The sequence below is a fragment of the Bombus fervidus genome, chromosome 10, assembly GCF_041682495.2.
Source record: "Bombus fervidus isolate BK054 chromosome 10, iyBomFerv1, whole genome shotgun sequence".
NCBI lineage: Eukaryota > Metazoa > Arthropoda > Insecta > Hymenoptera > Apidae > Bombus > Bombus fervidus.
Genome location: NC_091526.1, coordinates 13,287,443 through 13,303,444, shown reverse-complemented (window position 1 = coordinate 13,303,444; position 16,002 = coordinate 13,287,443). Strand labels below are relative to the sequence as shown.

The 16,002-nt window shown below is 38.9% G+C and overlaps 2 protein-coding genes across 5 annotated transcripts in view; one reads left to right on the top strand and one right to left on the bottom strand.

Moving 5' to 3' along the window:
• Positions 1-16,002, bottom strand: part of LOC139991601 (uncharacterized) — a 58,177-nt gene that overhangs the window by 9,906 nt on the left and 32,269 nt on the right. For 2 of the 4 annotated variants that reach the window (XM_072011835.1, XM_072011839.1), the window contains exons 11-14: positions 15,704-15,715; positions 14,903-15,196; positions 13,949-14,252; positions 11,739-12,011 (exon numbers count right to left, since the gene is read on the bottom strand). In XM_072011835.1, coding sequence (XP_071867936.1) covers positions 11,739-12,011; positions 13,949-14,252; positions 14,903-15,196; positions 15,704-15,715 — 883 coding nt within the window. The remainder of the gene's footprint in view (positions 1-11,738; positions 12,012-13,948; positions 14,253-14,902; positions 15,197-15,703; positions 15,716-16,002) is intronic. The other 2 variants (XM_072011838.1, XM_072011840.1) reach the window with 1 other exon arrangement.
• LOC139991602 (potassium voltage-gated channel protein Shaw) overlaps positions 2,176-16,002 on the top strand; it is a 60,661-nt gene continuing 46,834 nt past the window's right edge. Inside the window, exon 1 of the mRNA XM_072011841.1 lies at positions 2,176-2,504. Within this exon, the coding sequence (XP_071867942.1) occupies positions 2,492-2,504 (13 nt within the window). The 5' untranslated portion in view covers positions 2,176-2,491. The remainder of the gene's footprint in view (positions 2,505-16,002) is intronic.

The window sequence follows — 16,002 nt, the reverse complement described above, 5'->3', positions numbered from 1 at the left end:
AAAATTTGGAATGAAAGTTACGGCGCGAGGAATAATATTAATTTTTAGCGCGAATAGCGGAAAAAATATATTTCTATTTATAGTTACTTCACCGATTGGTTATTTCGCGAACTAGAGCTTTTTCGTTATAAAACACGTTGATAACGCGTATATCCAGAGCTGAAATAACGTTTCTTTAATTATAAAATTGATGGAACATAAACATGGTATTTTTAAGAATTGAAAGCATCGTTGTCAATTATATATTTCATGAAAATATTCAGCGATTATATGTTATTCCTCTCTTAAAATTGGATTTTATGGTTCTAACGAACAGGAGTCTCGAAATATCCGTGCTCATTTATTATTTGCATTTCGCGATTATTTATCCAAGAATATTTCAGGATCTTATATCTATTTAGGTTATCGTTTGCGTTGGATTATTCATTTATTCAATCGCTCTTCCATTTCAACCGATCCTCCGGCTCATTTCTAGGCATTTCATATAATTGAGAAATCTCATCGGTATATTTGAAATTGCTAATTAGTCGTATTAAATTAATGTCGGTCTCGCTGTCCAATTAATTGTTTCCAATTTCCTGCGAAAAAGTGACGTGCAATTCGAATTTACACGCGTACACGATTCCATTTGTTCATGAATTTACATGTTGACGTGACTGTTCCGTGAACACGCATCAATTCATTTTCCCTATATCTGCGAGAAATTCTGATTCGCTTTCTGTACGAACGATCTTTGGGTCGTACAACGATATTTTTCGCATTAACATTAATTATAATAGTATATTTTATACGATTTGTATTCTTGCAAAGGAACGCGTGCGACGAATATTGAAAAAATTTTCCTAACAAAAGCACGACGGATACTTTTGTGAAAAAGCAACGAATGAGCATAGAATCGGAAACGTTTCAATCGTTTTCGTTCTCATAGATAAAAAATTTCCGTAACTCGCAACGTTTATCTTGCAGATTTGAAGAGAGAGAGAGAGAGGGAGGAGAGTACTATGCACGTCCCAAAGCAAGCGCATAAATAGAAAGGAATACTGGGTAAAAATAAAATGAAAGCGGGACGGTCTACGTCGTCGTAGCTACATAAATAAATGCATTTTTAGTTCAGTATTTGTTTTGCACTTTTTTTCTCGGCATTAACATTTGCAAAGTTATATCTAAAAATTGTAAAACAAGAAATGACGTAACGCGAAGCGATGTTAAAAATACGTAACCGAAACTCTTACATTATATATTATATTTCTGAAAGAAAATTCCGTTTCTTCTCCTCTCGTATGAAACGATATTCGCTTATAAATATCGGAAAACACACGCTTAATATGCCTCGTTCAAATAGTCGCATGAACGCCATAGCATCGTAAAGAGTCGTGGTAGAATTCAGTTTGCGAACCGTTCCATTCAGAGATACGAAATGGATAAATGGTACCGAACGTAGGAGATGTCTATTTAAATCAACAGAAATTTCTTTCATTTTTACGTGAAACGATATATATTCAGTTATAAATATTGAAAGCAGCCATACGAGATATTCTGCTCGATGGGACGAAATAAAAATTAATTCACGAGACGTAAAATGTTTAATAATATCAAACGTAGGATATAACGTTACGTTCTAAAAGCAAAGTTTCGTCTTTTTCTTTATAAGTTTACTAGGGAAGAATTAAATTGTTTTGTAAAGCTCGGAATTTTGAAGAAGTAGAACGCTTGTATACACTGTACGATGCTCTTTTTCGTAAAGATACAATGTCAACGTTTTCTGAAGTTTACGTCGCTCGATGTTCGCGTGACGGGGCAAGAGGGAAGTGCACGTGACTTGGTTAATACGAAAATGAAAGTTGTTAGTGATACGTAGTACGATAGAAGCTATAGTCTCTTCCAACGTTCGCCACGTCGGGGATACGATGACGCAAGCAATTATTTTTGTAGGACGTTGCACTCGTGGGCGACGCACCGATTTTGTCTTATTTTAATTTCGTCCACCGTTCGATCTCAATTCAGTTCACGATTACGCGAACGCTTAACAAGTAGTGTGCGTGTAAACAGAAACGCGTGCGACACGCCGTTGCTATACCGTTGTTTTCTTCTAACTGAGAATGCGAATCAACCCTTTTAAAAGAAGCTCGTTCGCGGAACGATTAAATCAGAGAAGTTGAGACGGAGTGAGAAATAAATTCCAGACGAAATCTCTTCGGGTATAAATTTTAGAGATATGAATTTTCGCTTAGGAATCGCTATGTTTGAACAGTCATCTTACTAAAAAGGAAGTCGAGTAATATTTCGAAAAATGTTCACAGTTCCTGATCTTTATCTTTCCGTGTTGCAACAATCGTTGTTGATATTATTTCGCAATAGTTGGATTAGGTTCGCGTAGAGCGCATTCGAATTCTCCGATAATTACACTTGCCCTTAAACTGCAAGAGCTCGTCTTACGCGAAATCGATTATCGAGTACCCATCACGGCTTCGTCCGACAATATCTTCATCAAATGTTCCATGGATGTAAGTAATTGCATACAAACACTTACAAAGAGACGCGATCAATTAAATTAGTAGAGCAAAGGGAACTCGATACGCATTCCTTTTAATTAGCACGTTGTTCATTAACATTTGTACATTTCGATTTTCGTATTACTTCTAACAACGACAGAGGCAGTTTTACGAAGGAAACGATTTAATTCCACGATAATTTCCACCTATTTTTCGTCGCGGCTTAATTTTAAAATGCACGATACACGCACACACGGATCTCCTCGTAAACAAAAATGTAATGTGGTAATTTCTGCACGCGAACGTACGCATTGTTACATTTCATCGTGAGCTTTAGAAATTAATATTTCTTGCTCTACTTAATTCTTAAATGCAGTTGCTAAATTCTCCCCTTTGTGTTGCGATGAAACAACAGCCGGCGGTGCTTCGTTGTTATTTTTACTTTGGTGCAATTAATTAACGTTGAGATTGCGTTTAGCGCTAATTGCATATTTCAAACGACAATTCGTATTGTTACGATATAATGTTCATAAATGAAATATTGTGAGATAGAAATGGCGGAATAGAAGTGGTACGAATATTCGCGTTCGAAAGAGTTAGGGTACCTATGTATATGTTTAACTGTGTAAATCAAGAGAAAGCGAGGGAGAAAGATAAGGCAACAACAGGAAAACGATGGAAACGTGTCGAAGCATGGTCGAAAATGTCGAAATCCAGGTCGAAGGAAAACAGGTCGAGACGAGATTATCAAGAAACACATCATGCCATAAAAATAATCAAGTCCTTGCGTCATCAGGCGTCGAACGTAATCGATAGTGCTCGTGCTTATAGCCTTTTTGTCTCATCATCGTTGCACCGTCGATGAGAGACGGTGAGACGGAGGGCTTCCTTTTATTTCTGCGATAAAGATGGCACACGCAACTACCGCCCAACCCCTTTCGCAGCTGGTGCGTCAGAAATAGCGAAGATCGCTTTGTCGTCTTTTTCCTGATGGCGGAAATTCTCGCACGTGCGACATGCACAAGCATTCCAAGGTTGTTGCGTCTCACAGGGGGGAGAGCCGACGTTGTTATGGATTTTAATAGGGAGCGTGAACGACACGCTCAGGGGTAGGTAAATATCTCGCTTGGCTCGCTTTCGCTCACTTCGACTAAAGTGAAAATACGAATTCGTAGCATGCCATTTCATTTACTAGGGGCGCTATTGTATTCAAGAGGTACGAATTGGAAATTGGTCGTGAGTTTGGTGGTGGATTGCCGAAGGAATTCAATGGAACCACGATGGCTTCGAGGTAGCGCGAAATTCATTTCTTTCGTGATAGGTTGTCGCCACCAGACGCAATATTACCGTATTACAGTTACAGTCACAGACGATATTCGCCAAGTATTATATATGACGTAGCGTGAAAAGATTTACGCTTCCTTTCAAAACCTCAAATTACAGCTATTTCGATTAATTTCTTCTGTATGAATATAAATCTGTATGTATAGTTGACAAATTTGTTAACTGACGCTGCTAGCGAAAACGATGTACAAACGATATTGTTTTAAGCAGAAGCGAATTTAAGTAGGGAGAACGAAGACAAACTAATCGAAAAGTCCATCTACGTAAAAATATATCAATTTTCTTTGGAAATTTCTAGCATAGAAAATGCGTGCGTAAAGAATACAAAAAAAAAAATCGAGTGTTTTTTAAGACAAAGCCATTCTATAAGCATGTCTTTAGTTTCATGACCCTGATCGCGATAAAGGTACGATTGACAGTGGCACGTATTGTTCGATTAATGACAACCAAACCGTGCCGTGCCATCGACTTGGCACACTTCCGATTTTATTGTCCCGACGACAATCACGTTTCTCTATAAATTTCTGAATATCGGAATTGGCATTGTTCCGGTACCTGGTAGTTGCTACTTTGTGCAAAGGAAACAAAATCCTTTGAATAAAATTTACGATATCTTGTTTCCTAATTATCACTGTTCACCGCATGATGTTACTAGATTTTCCATGTTTCATCAGCTCTTACGTTATACCGAATTCTTCAAAATTTTCTTCGTAGTATCATTTCTAATGTCATTTTGTGAAACCAAAACACACCCATTATCGGTGTAAATCCCCTTTCGGAGTAAAAACGTGAAGATTCTATAGAACATGTACAACCCTCGTTCAAAACACATCGTTCCGATGCACTTGAGGAAATTAGCTGCTGCTATCAATAGTTAATTATGCGGGTCGTGTTCATAAGATCGTACACAGTAAACTAATTACAGGTAAGCCCTAATAACCTTTGGTGTGGAAATTTAATTTTATTGTCATTAGATTGGTACACACCACGGACGAATTTGGACGAAACAAGCAGACTAATGGCCACCTTGTTCGATGTCGTAGCGGCTTCGATAAATCGGTTACAAGACGAAAATCGTACCTTGATTTTCAAAGTGGATATTTTCGAGCCATTGCCTCAGGGTCAGGCAGAAAATAATTATCGGTGACGACCGTGACTTCTTTTGACCAAAGACTCGAGGATCGAATTGTACGAAAATGATGGCGAAAGAAATAGAAATTTTTATTGACCGAGGAGAATATTGGTTTTCATATTTTTTTATATTCTCCTTACGAACGAATCGTATTCGATCGATTGTTTAATCGAATTATTTAATCGTTATAAAAACAAATTATTTCGTAAGTTCGAACAAATGACTAAAGAATATTGGGGAAGAGTATAAAATGATCGCTTAAATTTCCTACGGGAGAAGTGTAGTGAAACGAGTTCTGTGGAAAAATGTTCATTCGATAATTTTAATCAGGTGGAATAATCGTATTTACGTATTAACAACTCGATAAAACAGCGATTAATGGTCGTTGCATAATAGCTGTTCACGTTTTCATTACACGTGTTATCGAAAACATCCGTGCCGCTGTGTGAGTTGCGTTAAGCTATGTTAACTAGCGCATTGAAATAACATTAACATAAAAAGCTCTAACGAACAAAGAAGAAAATTGTGTTGCAAGATCGTTGAAAAATAATCTCAGTTGGATATCAATTTCGTTCGACAGAATATTGAAAATGATTTCTATTTCTAATCTCGGATTATACGATAAAGAACGACGACACATTTAAATCCGGATACGATTAGTTTAGTCCTTTTCTTACAATAAAAGAATTTATTGGAAAACTTTGAAAAACAATTTCGAAAGAAGGAAACCCGGTTTTAAAGAAAATTTATGGTCCTCCGTAGAAGTCTTTGCAAAAACAGCTTCACCAGGGAATTTCGAAGCCGAACCAGTAGCATTATACGTACAAGTTTCGAAGCCAGAGAGTAGAAAAGTGAACCGCTTTGGGATACGTTTCATAACATAAACTTTGACGCCACGGAGGATTTCCTTCTGACCTGGCAAACATTCGGGAGGGTACCAATTTAATTATTCACTTAGGAAACTTCTCCGGTTTTTGATTCACCCTGTCTCGGTTCGTGAAAGCGAGCCGTTCGATATTTACAAGCACGTATCACGCACAATGCAGGATCGATCGCCGATAAAGAAATTAATGAAATTTCACTTTGCAAACTACGATAGCCAATTCGCCGTTCTTTCCAAAGTTAAAAGCTTTTTTGTATTTTTCTATTTGTACGAGATCGAATCTTTGTTTACAATACTTACAAGCATCGATCACGAATTTCTCTGTTGCGATGAAATAGAATATGATTTTTGAAAAAATGTTGTACACGAGTAAATTATTACGTGTAAAATGGAAAAATATTTACCTTCTGTAATGTCCCTTTTCCAATGTATCTTTTTTCTTTTTTTTTTTTTTTTTTAGTGGATGGACGAAGAGGAACAAAAATTTGCACGTTATTTGGAACTTGTTAAACTGTAAATGTTTCTTCCCGTTTAATTAAAACCACTGGCAACGTTATCTGTTATTCCGTTCAACCGGTTCAATTTTTCGCTGAATAAATATTAAATATTGGAAAATGTCATGTAACTGGGAATACAACGGGGAAAGGGCGAACAGAAATCGAATTCCTCTAGATACAGGCAGGTGGGATGAAACAATTCACAGAAGAATTGATAACTTTCTGTATCGCAAGAAACGTTATTTTTCTGCAAGATCGTGTCTCTTAAAAAGCGTCGAATAGAATAATTAATTTACCATGGACGTCCGCGCCGAGCCTCGTAAGGGCTTGACCCTCCGTGCACCAAACTCTGAGCATGCACTTCAGCAGCTCCTCCAAGGCCCTCTTCAAGGACACGTCCTCTCCGAGCTCCGTGGAACATTCGGAGGCCGCGCAATCGCACACCATCTCGCGTGTTGATGCGTGTCCGGCCACGTGACGCGTTCCAAGTGCTACGCGACTTTCTCGTAGCCTACTCGAACTTTCGGCGTACTCTTCGGTGAACAACGTATCCACCGGGTTGCCCGGCGATCGAAAAATCACCACCGCGCTATCGTCTATTCGCCTCCTCGTTCCCTATCACTCTCGAATGCTTCAACGATGCGGTATCGATCATGAATTATGACACGACGAAGAAGCGGAGGATTTCCGGTGTACACCGTACACCGTCTTTTCCACGCGCTCGCCGTCCTTTCTTTTTCTACCGTAAAAGGTCGCGTCAAGTCTACGCCTCGATTTGTTCACGAACGAGATACGAAAGCAGGATACACACGCGTCGCGGAACGCGTCAGACGCAGAGGAAAGCTCTGTTCTTCCGAAGAGGATGCCTTCGGCCAGCTCGTGGAATGCGACTCGCCGCCCTGACCCACTGACTGCCAGCCAAAAGCTTCTTCCACGCCACCCTCCCTGCCTTCCTCTCTCTCTCTCTCTTTCTTCCTCTCTCCTTCACGCCTCACTCCACTTCGGTTTAACTTCGGCGGCAATATTCAGACGGCCGCGAATCAAGCTTCCACGTATAGAATCAACTCCTCCCTCTCCCTCTTTCTTTCTCTTCCTCTCCGCGCGCTCGAAATTGTATCTCGATGATACCCGATCGATGCTTCCGGTGTGTTCTAGCGAAACGAGGACCGGGGAAGGGGATCTCGATGCGGTTTTCGATTGTTGTCTTGAAATGGAACTATAGAAGAACGGAGGAGCGAGATCGACGAGGGGAGTCGTTCTTTCGACCGACTGGAGGAAGCGCGCAGCAGCCACGCTTGGATGTTTTCAGAATATCTAGAATAACGCTATTTTACTAGGCTAAAATTATTTTTCGACTTTGTTCGAGAACTAATTTTGCTTTCGGATATACGAGACATTCGAGTTTTTCTTGATATCGATTTTCCTTGCATGGATACGTTTCGTAGCGATTTGTGATATTGTCTTCGATAATAACTTACTACGTAATGTGACAAAGTTTCTTCCGTGGAACTCCTTTACTGGTATTTCCTTCGCGAGAATCATCTAAGAGAATATTTAACAACGTTCTATTATGGAAGCGAAGAGTATAACGTCTGGAATATTTGCCATTACTGGCACTTGTAGTACATACCGGCGTGTATACATAATTACTTATGAAAATCGCTTACAAGAGCACTCTAAAAAGTTCAGAACGAAACAAGCCTAAGGTATGCTTAAATAACGTAATTCTGCGACCTTGTATCATATAATCGGACAAAGAAACGAATCGGCAATTATCCGAAAGTCGTTAATTATTGCAAATATTTGCAGAGTAAACAACGATGCTAACATACGAATAAACGTTCAGAACGCATTACTAACTTCAAACATGGATATACGTACTGTCAACAATCTGCTGTTTTCATTCATACTCTTGCCAACTAATATATCCTGTATAGTTATATTTCCACATAATTGTCTTTAGAATATTGCGACAAAGACGCAGTTTAACACGTTCGCTCTACGCCTATACGACTTTTCTTACGAAACTACTTAACGAAGAGAAAGGAACGATGAGAAATAAAGCATCGATACTCCGTATAGCAAAATTTACAGCTTGAAATCCTAGTTAACTGGGCAATCGTAACACCGAACAATATTTATCCGTTCTAGAAATACGCGAATCCCTAAATATAGTACAGCCTGATACGATTTATCCGCAACTCTATAATCGTAAATTATCAAATGAAATTCATTTCCCATTAAGTTTAATAGAGGTCGTTATAATATTCTGACAATGGCTTGAACCAGGAAAGCGAGGATTCGCCTATTCTAATCAAGTAACGACCTATTCGTCACATGTGCCTAGCTGACGCACAAGCATCGTGGAAGCGTCGTAGCAGCCGACGACGCTCGGCGTCCTTCTCTCAAGCTACGCCGTTTCGATTATATTTAGCCAGAGTATTACGCGGTGCTTATTTAAAGAAACGGGAAGAACGATTCCCTCTTTTTTCTCCTCTTTCTTCTCTCTCGCTCTCTCTCGGCCGTCTCTTTTCCGCCCTCCATTTTCAGCACATTTTCCACTCTTCCTACCTCCACGAAAGCCATCTGCTACCGTTCGCTTTCTCTCTTCCACCCACGTCCCGGCGTTCGATATGGCAACGATTTCTTTGTCTGATCTCCTTCTGTACCAGGGCATTCTTCAGCGATGCGTTGCCTCATAGCGAAGTAAATTTTAGTTACAGTAACCTCTCCCTCTTTTGCTCGCACTCTATCTCTGTCGTCGATGGAATTTCTACATTTCGACGTATACATTTTGTACGCTTTGGATAGATCTAAGCGACGTCTACTTTGCCGTGTTAATTCAAATAGGCCTATTTGATTCTACGTCAGAAGATGTTTCCGAGAAAAATGGCTTTTAGCATTTAACATCCCCAGGCATCGACTTCGCGTACGTCCGAAATATACACCGTTACATCCTCCAGTCTCAATGGAAATACGGCTTTCTTATTTAATGTACGTATAGACAAATTATTTTTATGCTAGCCGGCTGCAATCATTCGATTTTAAGCGAAATTTTACGGACAAGCTCTTTTTACTTAAGAGAACTTACTAGTTTCATACGAGTTCACTGCTAATCTAATTTTTATTGTAATATCCGATCGATGGATCTTCTAATGGGACAATTTTATTTATGAAATTTTCAGTATCGATCTTTTTTAGAAATTGTAAAATGCTAAAGTTTCAATTATTTCGATGTTACACGAAGCTTGTTTCGGTTTCCATTTTCACCATCTGTTTTCCATCAGATGTTCAATCTCATTCCCATTAACTTGCGTAAAAATTTTAATTTCAACTGCCTGCATGCTTGGTTTCTGTCAAGTGTCGAAGTTTAAATATAACGTTCGAAGATGTAATTTAAATTGCTGTCCAACGGAAATGATACACTCGAATACAAATTTGCCGTGTTATGTCAAGAGGGTGCATCTGCAACTTTTGCTTAAACCGAGACATTGTTGCCAGGTAAGACGAAAATAGTTTATCTATAGGTATATTAAGTAAGAAGGCTGTGTCCGCATTGAAACTGAAGATTATTATTGACATAGAACGTACGCGTATGAAATCGGTGCCTGCTCGTTAGATACTAAATCTAAAGGTCATTTTTCTCAAAATCAACCTTTCCACGCCAGCGTCGGTTACTTCCTTCAAACTAGAAAAGTAGGAATACTTGAAATCTCAATTGCATTCCTTCCAATCGCAAAAATTACCCTATATCCGTACCTGACGCTTCTATATTAGTTCTTCCTTCGAACATCCCACTTTACCTTCGTCTCTCTTCATATTTCGCATACTTATACATAGTTTATCGTATGAATTTCGAAAGTATGCCGCAATCGTTTTTGCCGTGCGTTACATGCTTAATTCTTTATAGGCCTGTCGCGTTGTCTAAATTCCGTGTATCGTACTGAAATAGTTGAAGGAAACTCTTCTGTACGAAAGAATGTTTCTTTACGGATAAAAGAGATAATTTACTTGTAACACTTTAAATATATATTACATGCATTGTGTCATAAAACAATGCAAACACGAGCACAAAGTTCACCGTAAATCTACCTCCGGTATATTCGTGTAGCCATGCATCGTCTCCAGTCTCCTATTACGTGAAAAATTTCGATTTATTCGTGTGACGTATCGTGTATAATTTCTCTTTTCTGTCATAACTATCTCGAGGAGCGTGTCTACACTCAGCATATAACGTATGTATAACATGTAACATCTTTGGAGGATGGTAAATGATCCTCGGAATCTCCACAGCCGAGGGCATAAATTTAGTGACAGCGTTAAGGTGTTGTGCATTGTAAGATGAATTTAGCAAATATTTACGCAAACATAACGTTAGATCTATCATAGGTGTCGCGGGGAATTTTGAACTTACCAACAATTATTCGCTCATTTCATTAGAAACTTTGTGTCTCTTTATCGATATTCCGTACAAACTATAGATTACCAATGACGAGCGGTGGTAAATATTTTCCTATCAAAATGTAATAGCCATCGTTTTAACCGTCGTTGAGGAACAAGCACAATTCCGAGTAAAGAGCAATCAGTTTTGTGTAAACTACTCTCGAGACCAATTGCGAACGTCACCGTTAAATATAGTGAGCTAAGTGGAATTTATTTAAAACGATGATTCTTATTTTGGAGTAATCGACATATCGCTGAACCAGCATCGGATTTATTTTTAAAACCAAGTATTTAGCACTTTTAACGCTCGTCAGGATTAAAATTCATTATGGAAAGGTTGCTCGTCGTTCGTAAGTGGTTTCGACAAGTAGTTATAAACGGCTGTCAAGACTAATCTCCTTATCGTTATCTTTCTGATAATTTATTTCCTCTCCGTATTGTATTTCTACCGTTAAAATATTTGGATCGCAGGTAAAATAACAGAACCTAAAGTTCGATATTTACTTTTATAATCCATGTATCGTTGAAATTACACTGCAGATAAAGAAGCAGCAACGAGCAAGTTGCGTTATAAATCGATCGATTTTAGCCTTGATTAAAACCTTCATTTTAAATATTCCTGTATATTTAGAAGAATAACCTTTATGTTGAAATTTATCCATATAGTCTGAGGAGTGAGATTCCGTGCAAATCGAGGACATTCTATTCAGCAGATTGATTATTCGATATTAATAAATATAGGAAATTTATAGACACGAAGAACCACATGATGTAACTTAACTTCATTGTGACCGAGTAAACATTTGCCAATAATTCCCATACATTTGCCACCATGTGCTGCAAACTACGAAACTAGAAGCAGGGAATTTCGTCCCGACACTTAATAAAAGAAGTTTGGCTATTCCGTTGAAGGCGAAATAATAAGAAAATGCAGTCCAACAACTCACCGAAACACTTGGTCTGTATCCTTTTATACATTTCCCCGCTTATCTTTCGGTGTACTATCCTCTGCGTCGTCGCCTGGTACTTTTTCCTAAAGTTTCTTTCGCTCTCCGTCGATTCCTGAGAGCCCCTTCTCTCTTTAGCCATACTTTCTGTAACTTCGTCGTCGCCGTCTCTGCTGTCTGGCCTTTTCCACACGTGACTCTCCTCGAGATCGCCGATGTAAATCCATTCGCTGCTCGTGTACGGTTCCACGTACGTGTCTTCGTCCTCCCGACCTGATATTAGACGCAAGAACAACAACTTTTAGACAGAAAACTTCCGACACAATAAATTTCGAACGAGAACATCGTTCTTTTTTTTCTTTTTTTACCAGAGATGATACTTTCCTCGATGGATATGGAATAGAATTACTTTCTTTGACAAGTATTCGAGGGACGAAGGGGAAAAAGTACGATAAGATCGTCGTAAAACAACTTTTCCCAGAAGATCTAACTTGAATATTTCAAGTGTAACGATAAAGAAATTATGAATTCAATTTTGTTGTTCATAAATACGAAGCTTATACTTTTATTAAGCGTTGGAGAATCTAATTTTTCTTGTCGTTACCTTTAATATTGTATTTAGAATAGCCTGAAATTTTCCATAATCGTATGAAATTTAACAATCGCGCAGCTTCGTGCAATTATCCTTCGTAATTTTAAATTTAATTTTGCTAATGTCCTGTTTTTTTAATTCTACCTTATAAAAGGTATTATATTCCATTATTACGTAATGGTAAAATTAGGCGAATGAAACAGACCTATTAAGAAAATGAACACTTTATTTCTTCGGATCTTAGTGAAATTTATTGGATCTTAACAAACACCGGAACAACTAATCACCTCCAAGGAAGATATACGGTACGAGAGAATCGGGGCGAACTTTTTTAATTAATGAGCGCTGTGTTCACTAAATTTTTGTTTTAAATCGCGTTTCATTACGTAACTTTTTACAAGCGCGTTACCTGTCTGCCTTTATTATGCTCGTTTCGCAAATACTCGCTATGTCCATTTACCCGTATAACGCGTTTCCCAGTAGATGTGGAAGCAGTTAATAGAGTTCTCGCATCGCAACTTTTTCACACGCTTTTTTACGACACCGTCAAGGGAATATCTTAATAAAACATACATAAATACGTAGTGATCAGAGCCAACGTCGCAGTTTTTGCCGATTGTTACGATCTAAATGTGGATGTTTATGCATTTATGGGAAATTTAGTTGTACGAAAATGTAAACTGCTCGTTACGACATTTGGTTTTACAATTTAAAAACCTTCATCGTCTTATTTAAATCAAAGATATTTCTACAGATAGAAATAATCGAAATGTAAGAATCAACACGTCGTTGTTACAAGTAACGGAGGACAAGTCGTAAAATCTTCCTCGAAGGTGCTAAGTTTTGAAATCTTTGCCTCGCCTTCGACTTCTTTCCCATTACTCTCATAGCACGATGTATTGGCAAAACCCTAAACTTCATACAATCCTAGATCCAAGCTATCTTTTCTTAGAATCTACTCTTTTATCTCTTACACCACCAATACTTTACAATACTTCGAGAGTATATCCCAAAAGATAAGGCAGATACGCACAGGATGCTCTAGAAGCCACGACAAAACAAAGAAAAAGAGGATTGTTTGTGCAAGATAAATATTACGAAGTATCATTTACGAGAAAATTCATTCCTCTTATAAATTTTAACACATAAAGATAGGTGTTCAAGCTAGCCTTGATATCTCGCAAACGAAACACCGTGCAATTGCTATGTAAAGTATCTTTTGGTAGACCACGTGTCGGGATGAATGAAAAGTTCGTTCCATTTTTACGGCTAAACCAAAGGACGTGTTTTCTCCTTTACGTGTGTCCTTTTCGATCACAATGTGACCATTCCTTTCGATGTCCTTCCGCCATTTGTGTCAGGCCAACAGATATCAAGTACTTGTTAAGTAAAAATGCTTGTTTTACACTCTACAGTCGATCGTTAACTAATCGATAACGGTTGATTAGTTGGTTGATTAATAGCCATTGTTTAAACTCGGATCCATCTCGCTACGAAAAACGAAACGAACTTTCTGTTCAACCGAATAATTTAGAAGCGATTCAAGACGGACAGGTTACGCGACTCATGCTGTACGATAGACATTCTTTGCAACGTCAATTCTGTACATCGTACTAACCGGTAAGTATCTCCAAACTGACGTCGGTGCTCCTCGCGTGAAGCCTTTTTCTGCCAGCGGCGGTATCGTCGATAGATCCTCTGCTTCCTCGTCTCGAGGCCACCCTTTCCTCCGATTTCGCCCGGACGTCCGATCTACCAGCGCTGCTGCGTCGGTGCCTTCTGTCTCCTCGATCCTCCGATCGATACCTTTTGTCGAACTTCTTGTACAGCCGATGGCCGGGTACGTGCTTCGGCGTGGAGGACCTGTGTCCTTCCGGGGAGTCCGCGAAACCTGCCGGCGGTCGAACGATCTCTTCCGAGACCTCGAGGTGGAGCAACACGACGGCACGCACGATAGAGAAAAGAGGTAGATAGACCGACAGATAGAGAGACAGATCGATTCGAGATTGTTTTTTTTTTTTTTTTTTTTGGTAGCTTGCTGGAGGTTAATTTTTAATCGAACTAAGTCGAATTTGAGTTAAAGCTGATACTTCAGCGATTCGTGATTCTCCGACCTGTTAACTCGGAATGCGAAAATCAAAGATTCTTTGTCTTTTAACGCTAGAACCGCCAATCCAAATTCAAAGTTTGGTAATTGTAGCGTTAGGGTATCACTGTGTTTCGTAAAAAATTAAAACAGATCCGCACAGAGATAATTAATTTTCGGATATGTTTAATTACGCCTGAGAGAGCAAGTTAACAGGTTAAGGGCTGGTTCGTTAGAAACGAGTAGGAAGAAAGGAAGAAATTCAAGACTCAAGCAACGACTAAACTACGCTATACACTACAGGCTTCGTCTATTTATAGTTAAATATACTAAAAAAAGTACCTTGAAATCCACCATCAACTAACAAAAGAAGGAAGAATATCGTTTGAAACCTCCTACAAATGTTCTATCGCCCCTATCGTATCATGCCTTCGAACTTCCTTCCTTTCATAGGAGGAACTTTAATAAACACGGTGAATAATTTACCTCTCTTCCACAATGGTGACAATGGGGAGCGTCGAGGGCGCTGGCGGTCAAGCACTGGTCCGCGCCCTCGCTGTAGAAGACACTGTCGCTCCCCGGGCTCACGGATCTCAACGATTCCGCTGAAAGAGCCCTTAATCTAGCCTCTGGGCTCTGCGACTCAACGATCATCGTCCGTTGTCCGTTGTGTCCTGGACTGCGTTGATAACGACCCGGACTCAGCCTCGAACACATTATGTCGTCCGCAGCGCGCGATCTTCTTCGTGGAAGGCTGCCTGTTATGGCAGCGTTCTTGTCCTAAATGGAAACGATGGAAATGGGATAAAAAGTTGTTCCGCTATGCCAGTATTACAGGTTGGTTTCGCGGTATTTTCAGTTACGAGATTTGTCAAAACACATGTGCATGGAATATTAAAATTTGCGTTTGGATCGAAGGCTTCGGTTTTGACTCTCGAACGAGTGCTGCTCGACATTATCTCAAACATAACGTTTAAGAAGCGAATTTCTGACGGGATACATCTCATAAAACTTTACGAGATATAAGGATTAGCATTTTTTAAACGTTTTATCGTGCAACTTAGGAAGGGACGCGAAGGACGATATTTCCAGTGTCCAATACCCGTAGAAGGGAATTTTTTTTTACAAGGATTACTTTACGTTTTATATGCGAGTTACGTACGATAACAAAGAACCAAAAGGTAACACTGTGCAGGAACTTGAATAACATGGAAAGTGATTATATCAAAGTTCACATATAACATTCAGGAATAATTTTTTAATACGTAAAAGAGTGAAATGTCTTACGCTAAAAATCCACTGGTAGCCAAAAGATAATTTTTAGCAGATAATTTTAACACGAACCAAACTAAGTTTATGTAAAATAAGTAGAAATAGAATTATTCTCTCTCGCAGGATTATATTCGTAGTAATATCCTCGACATTTTCCACTACGCATATATGAATTTGAAAATATACATATCCGATGTAATCTAATATTTTTCACGTGCAAATTAGAATTTTCCGATAGTATATTTTTCGTCAACGTGACGTCTGATCGCTGCTTTAAAAATTATAGAATATGCGTCTCTCAAATTTTGTCCTTT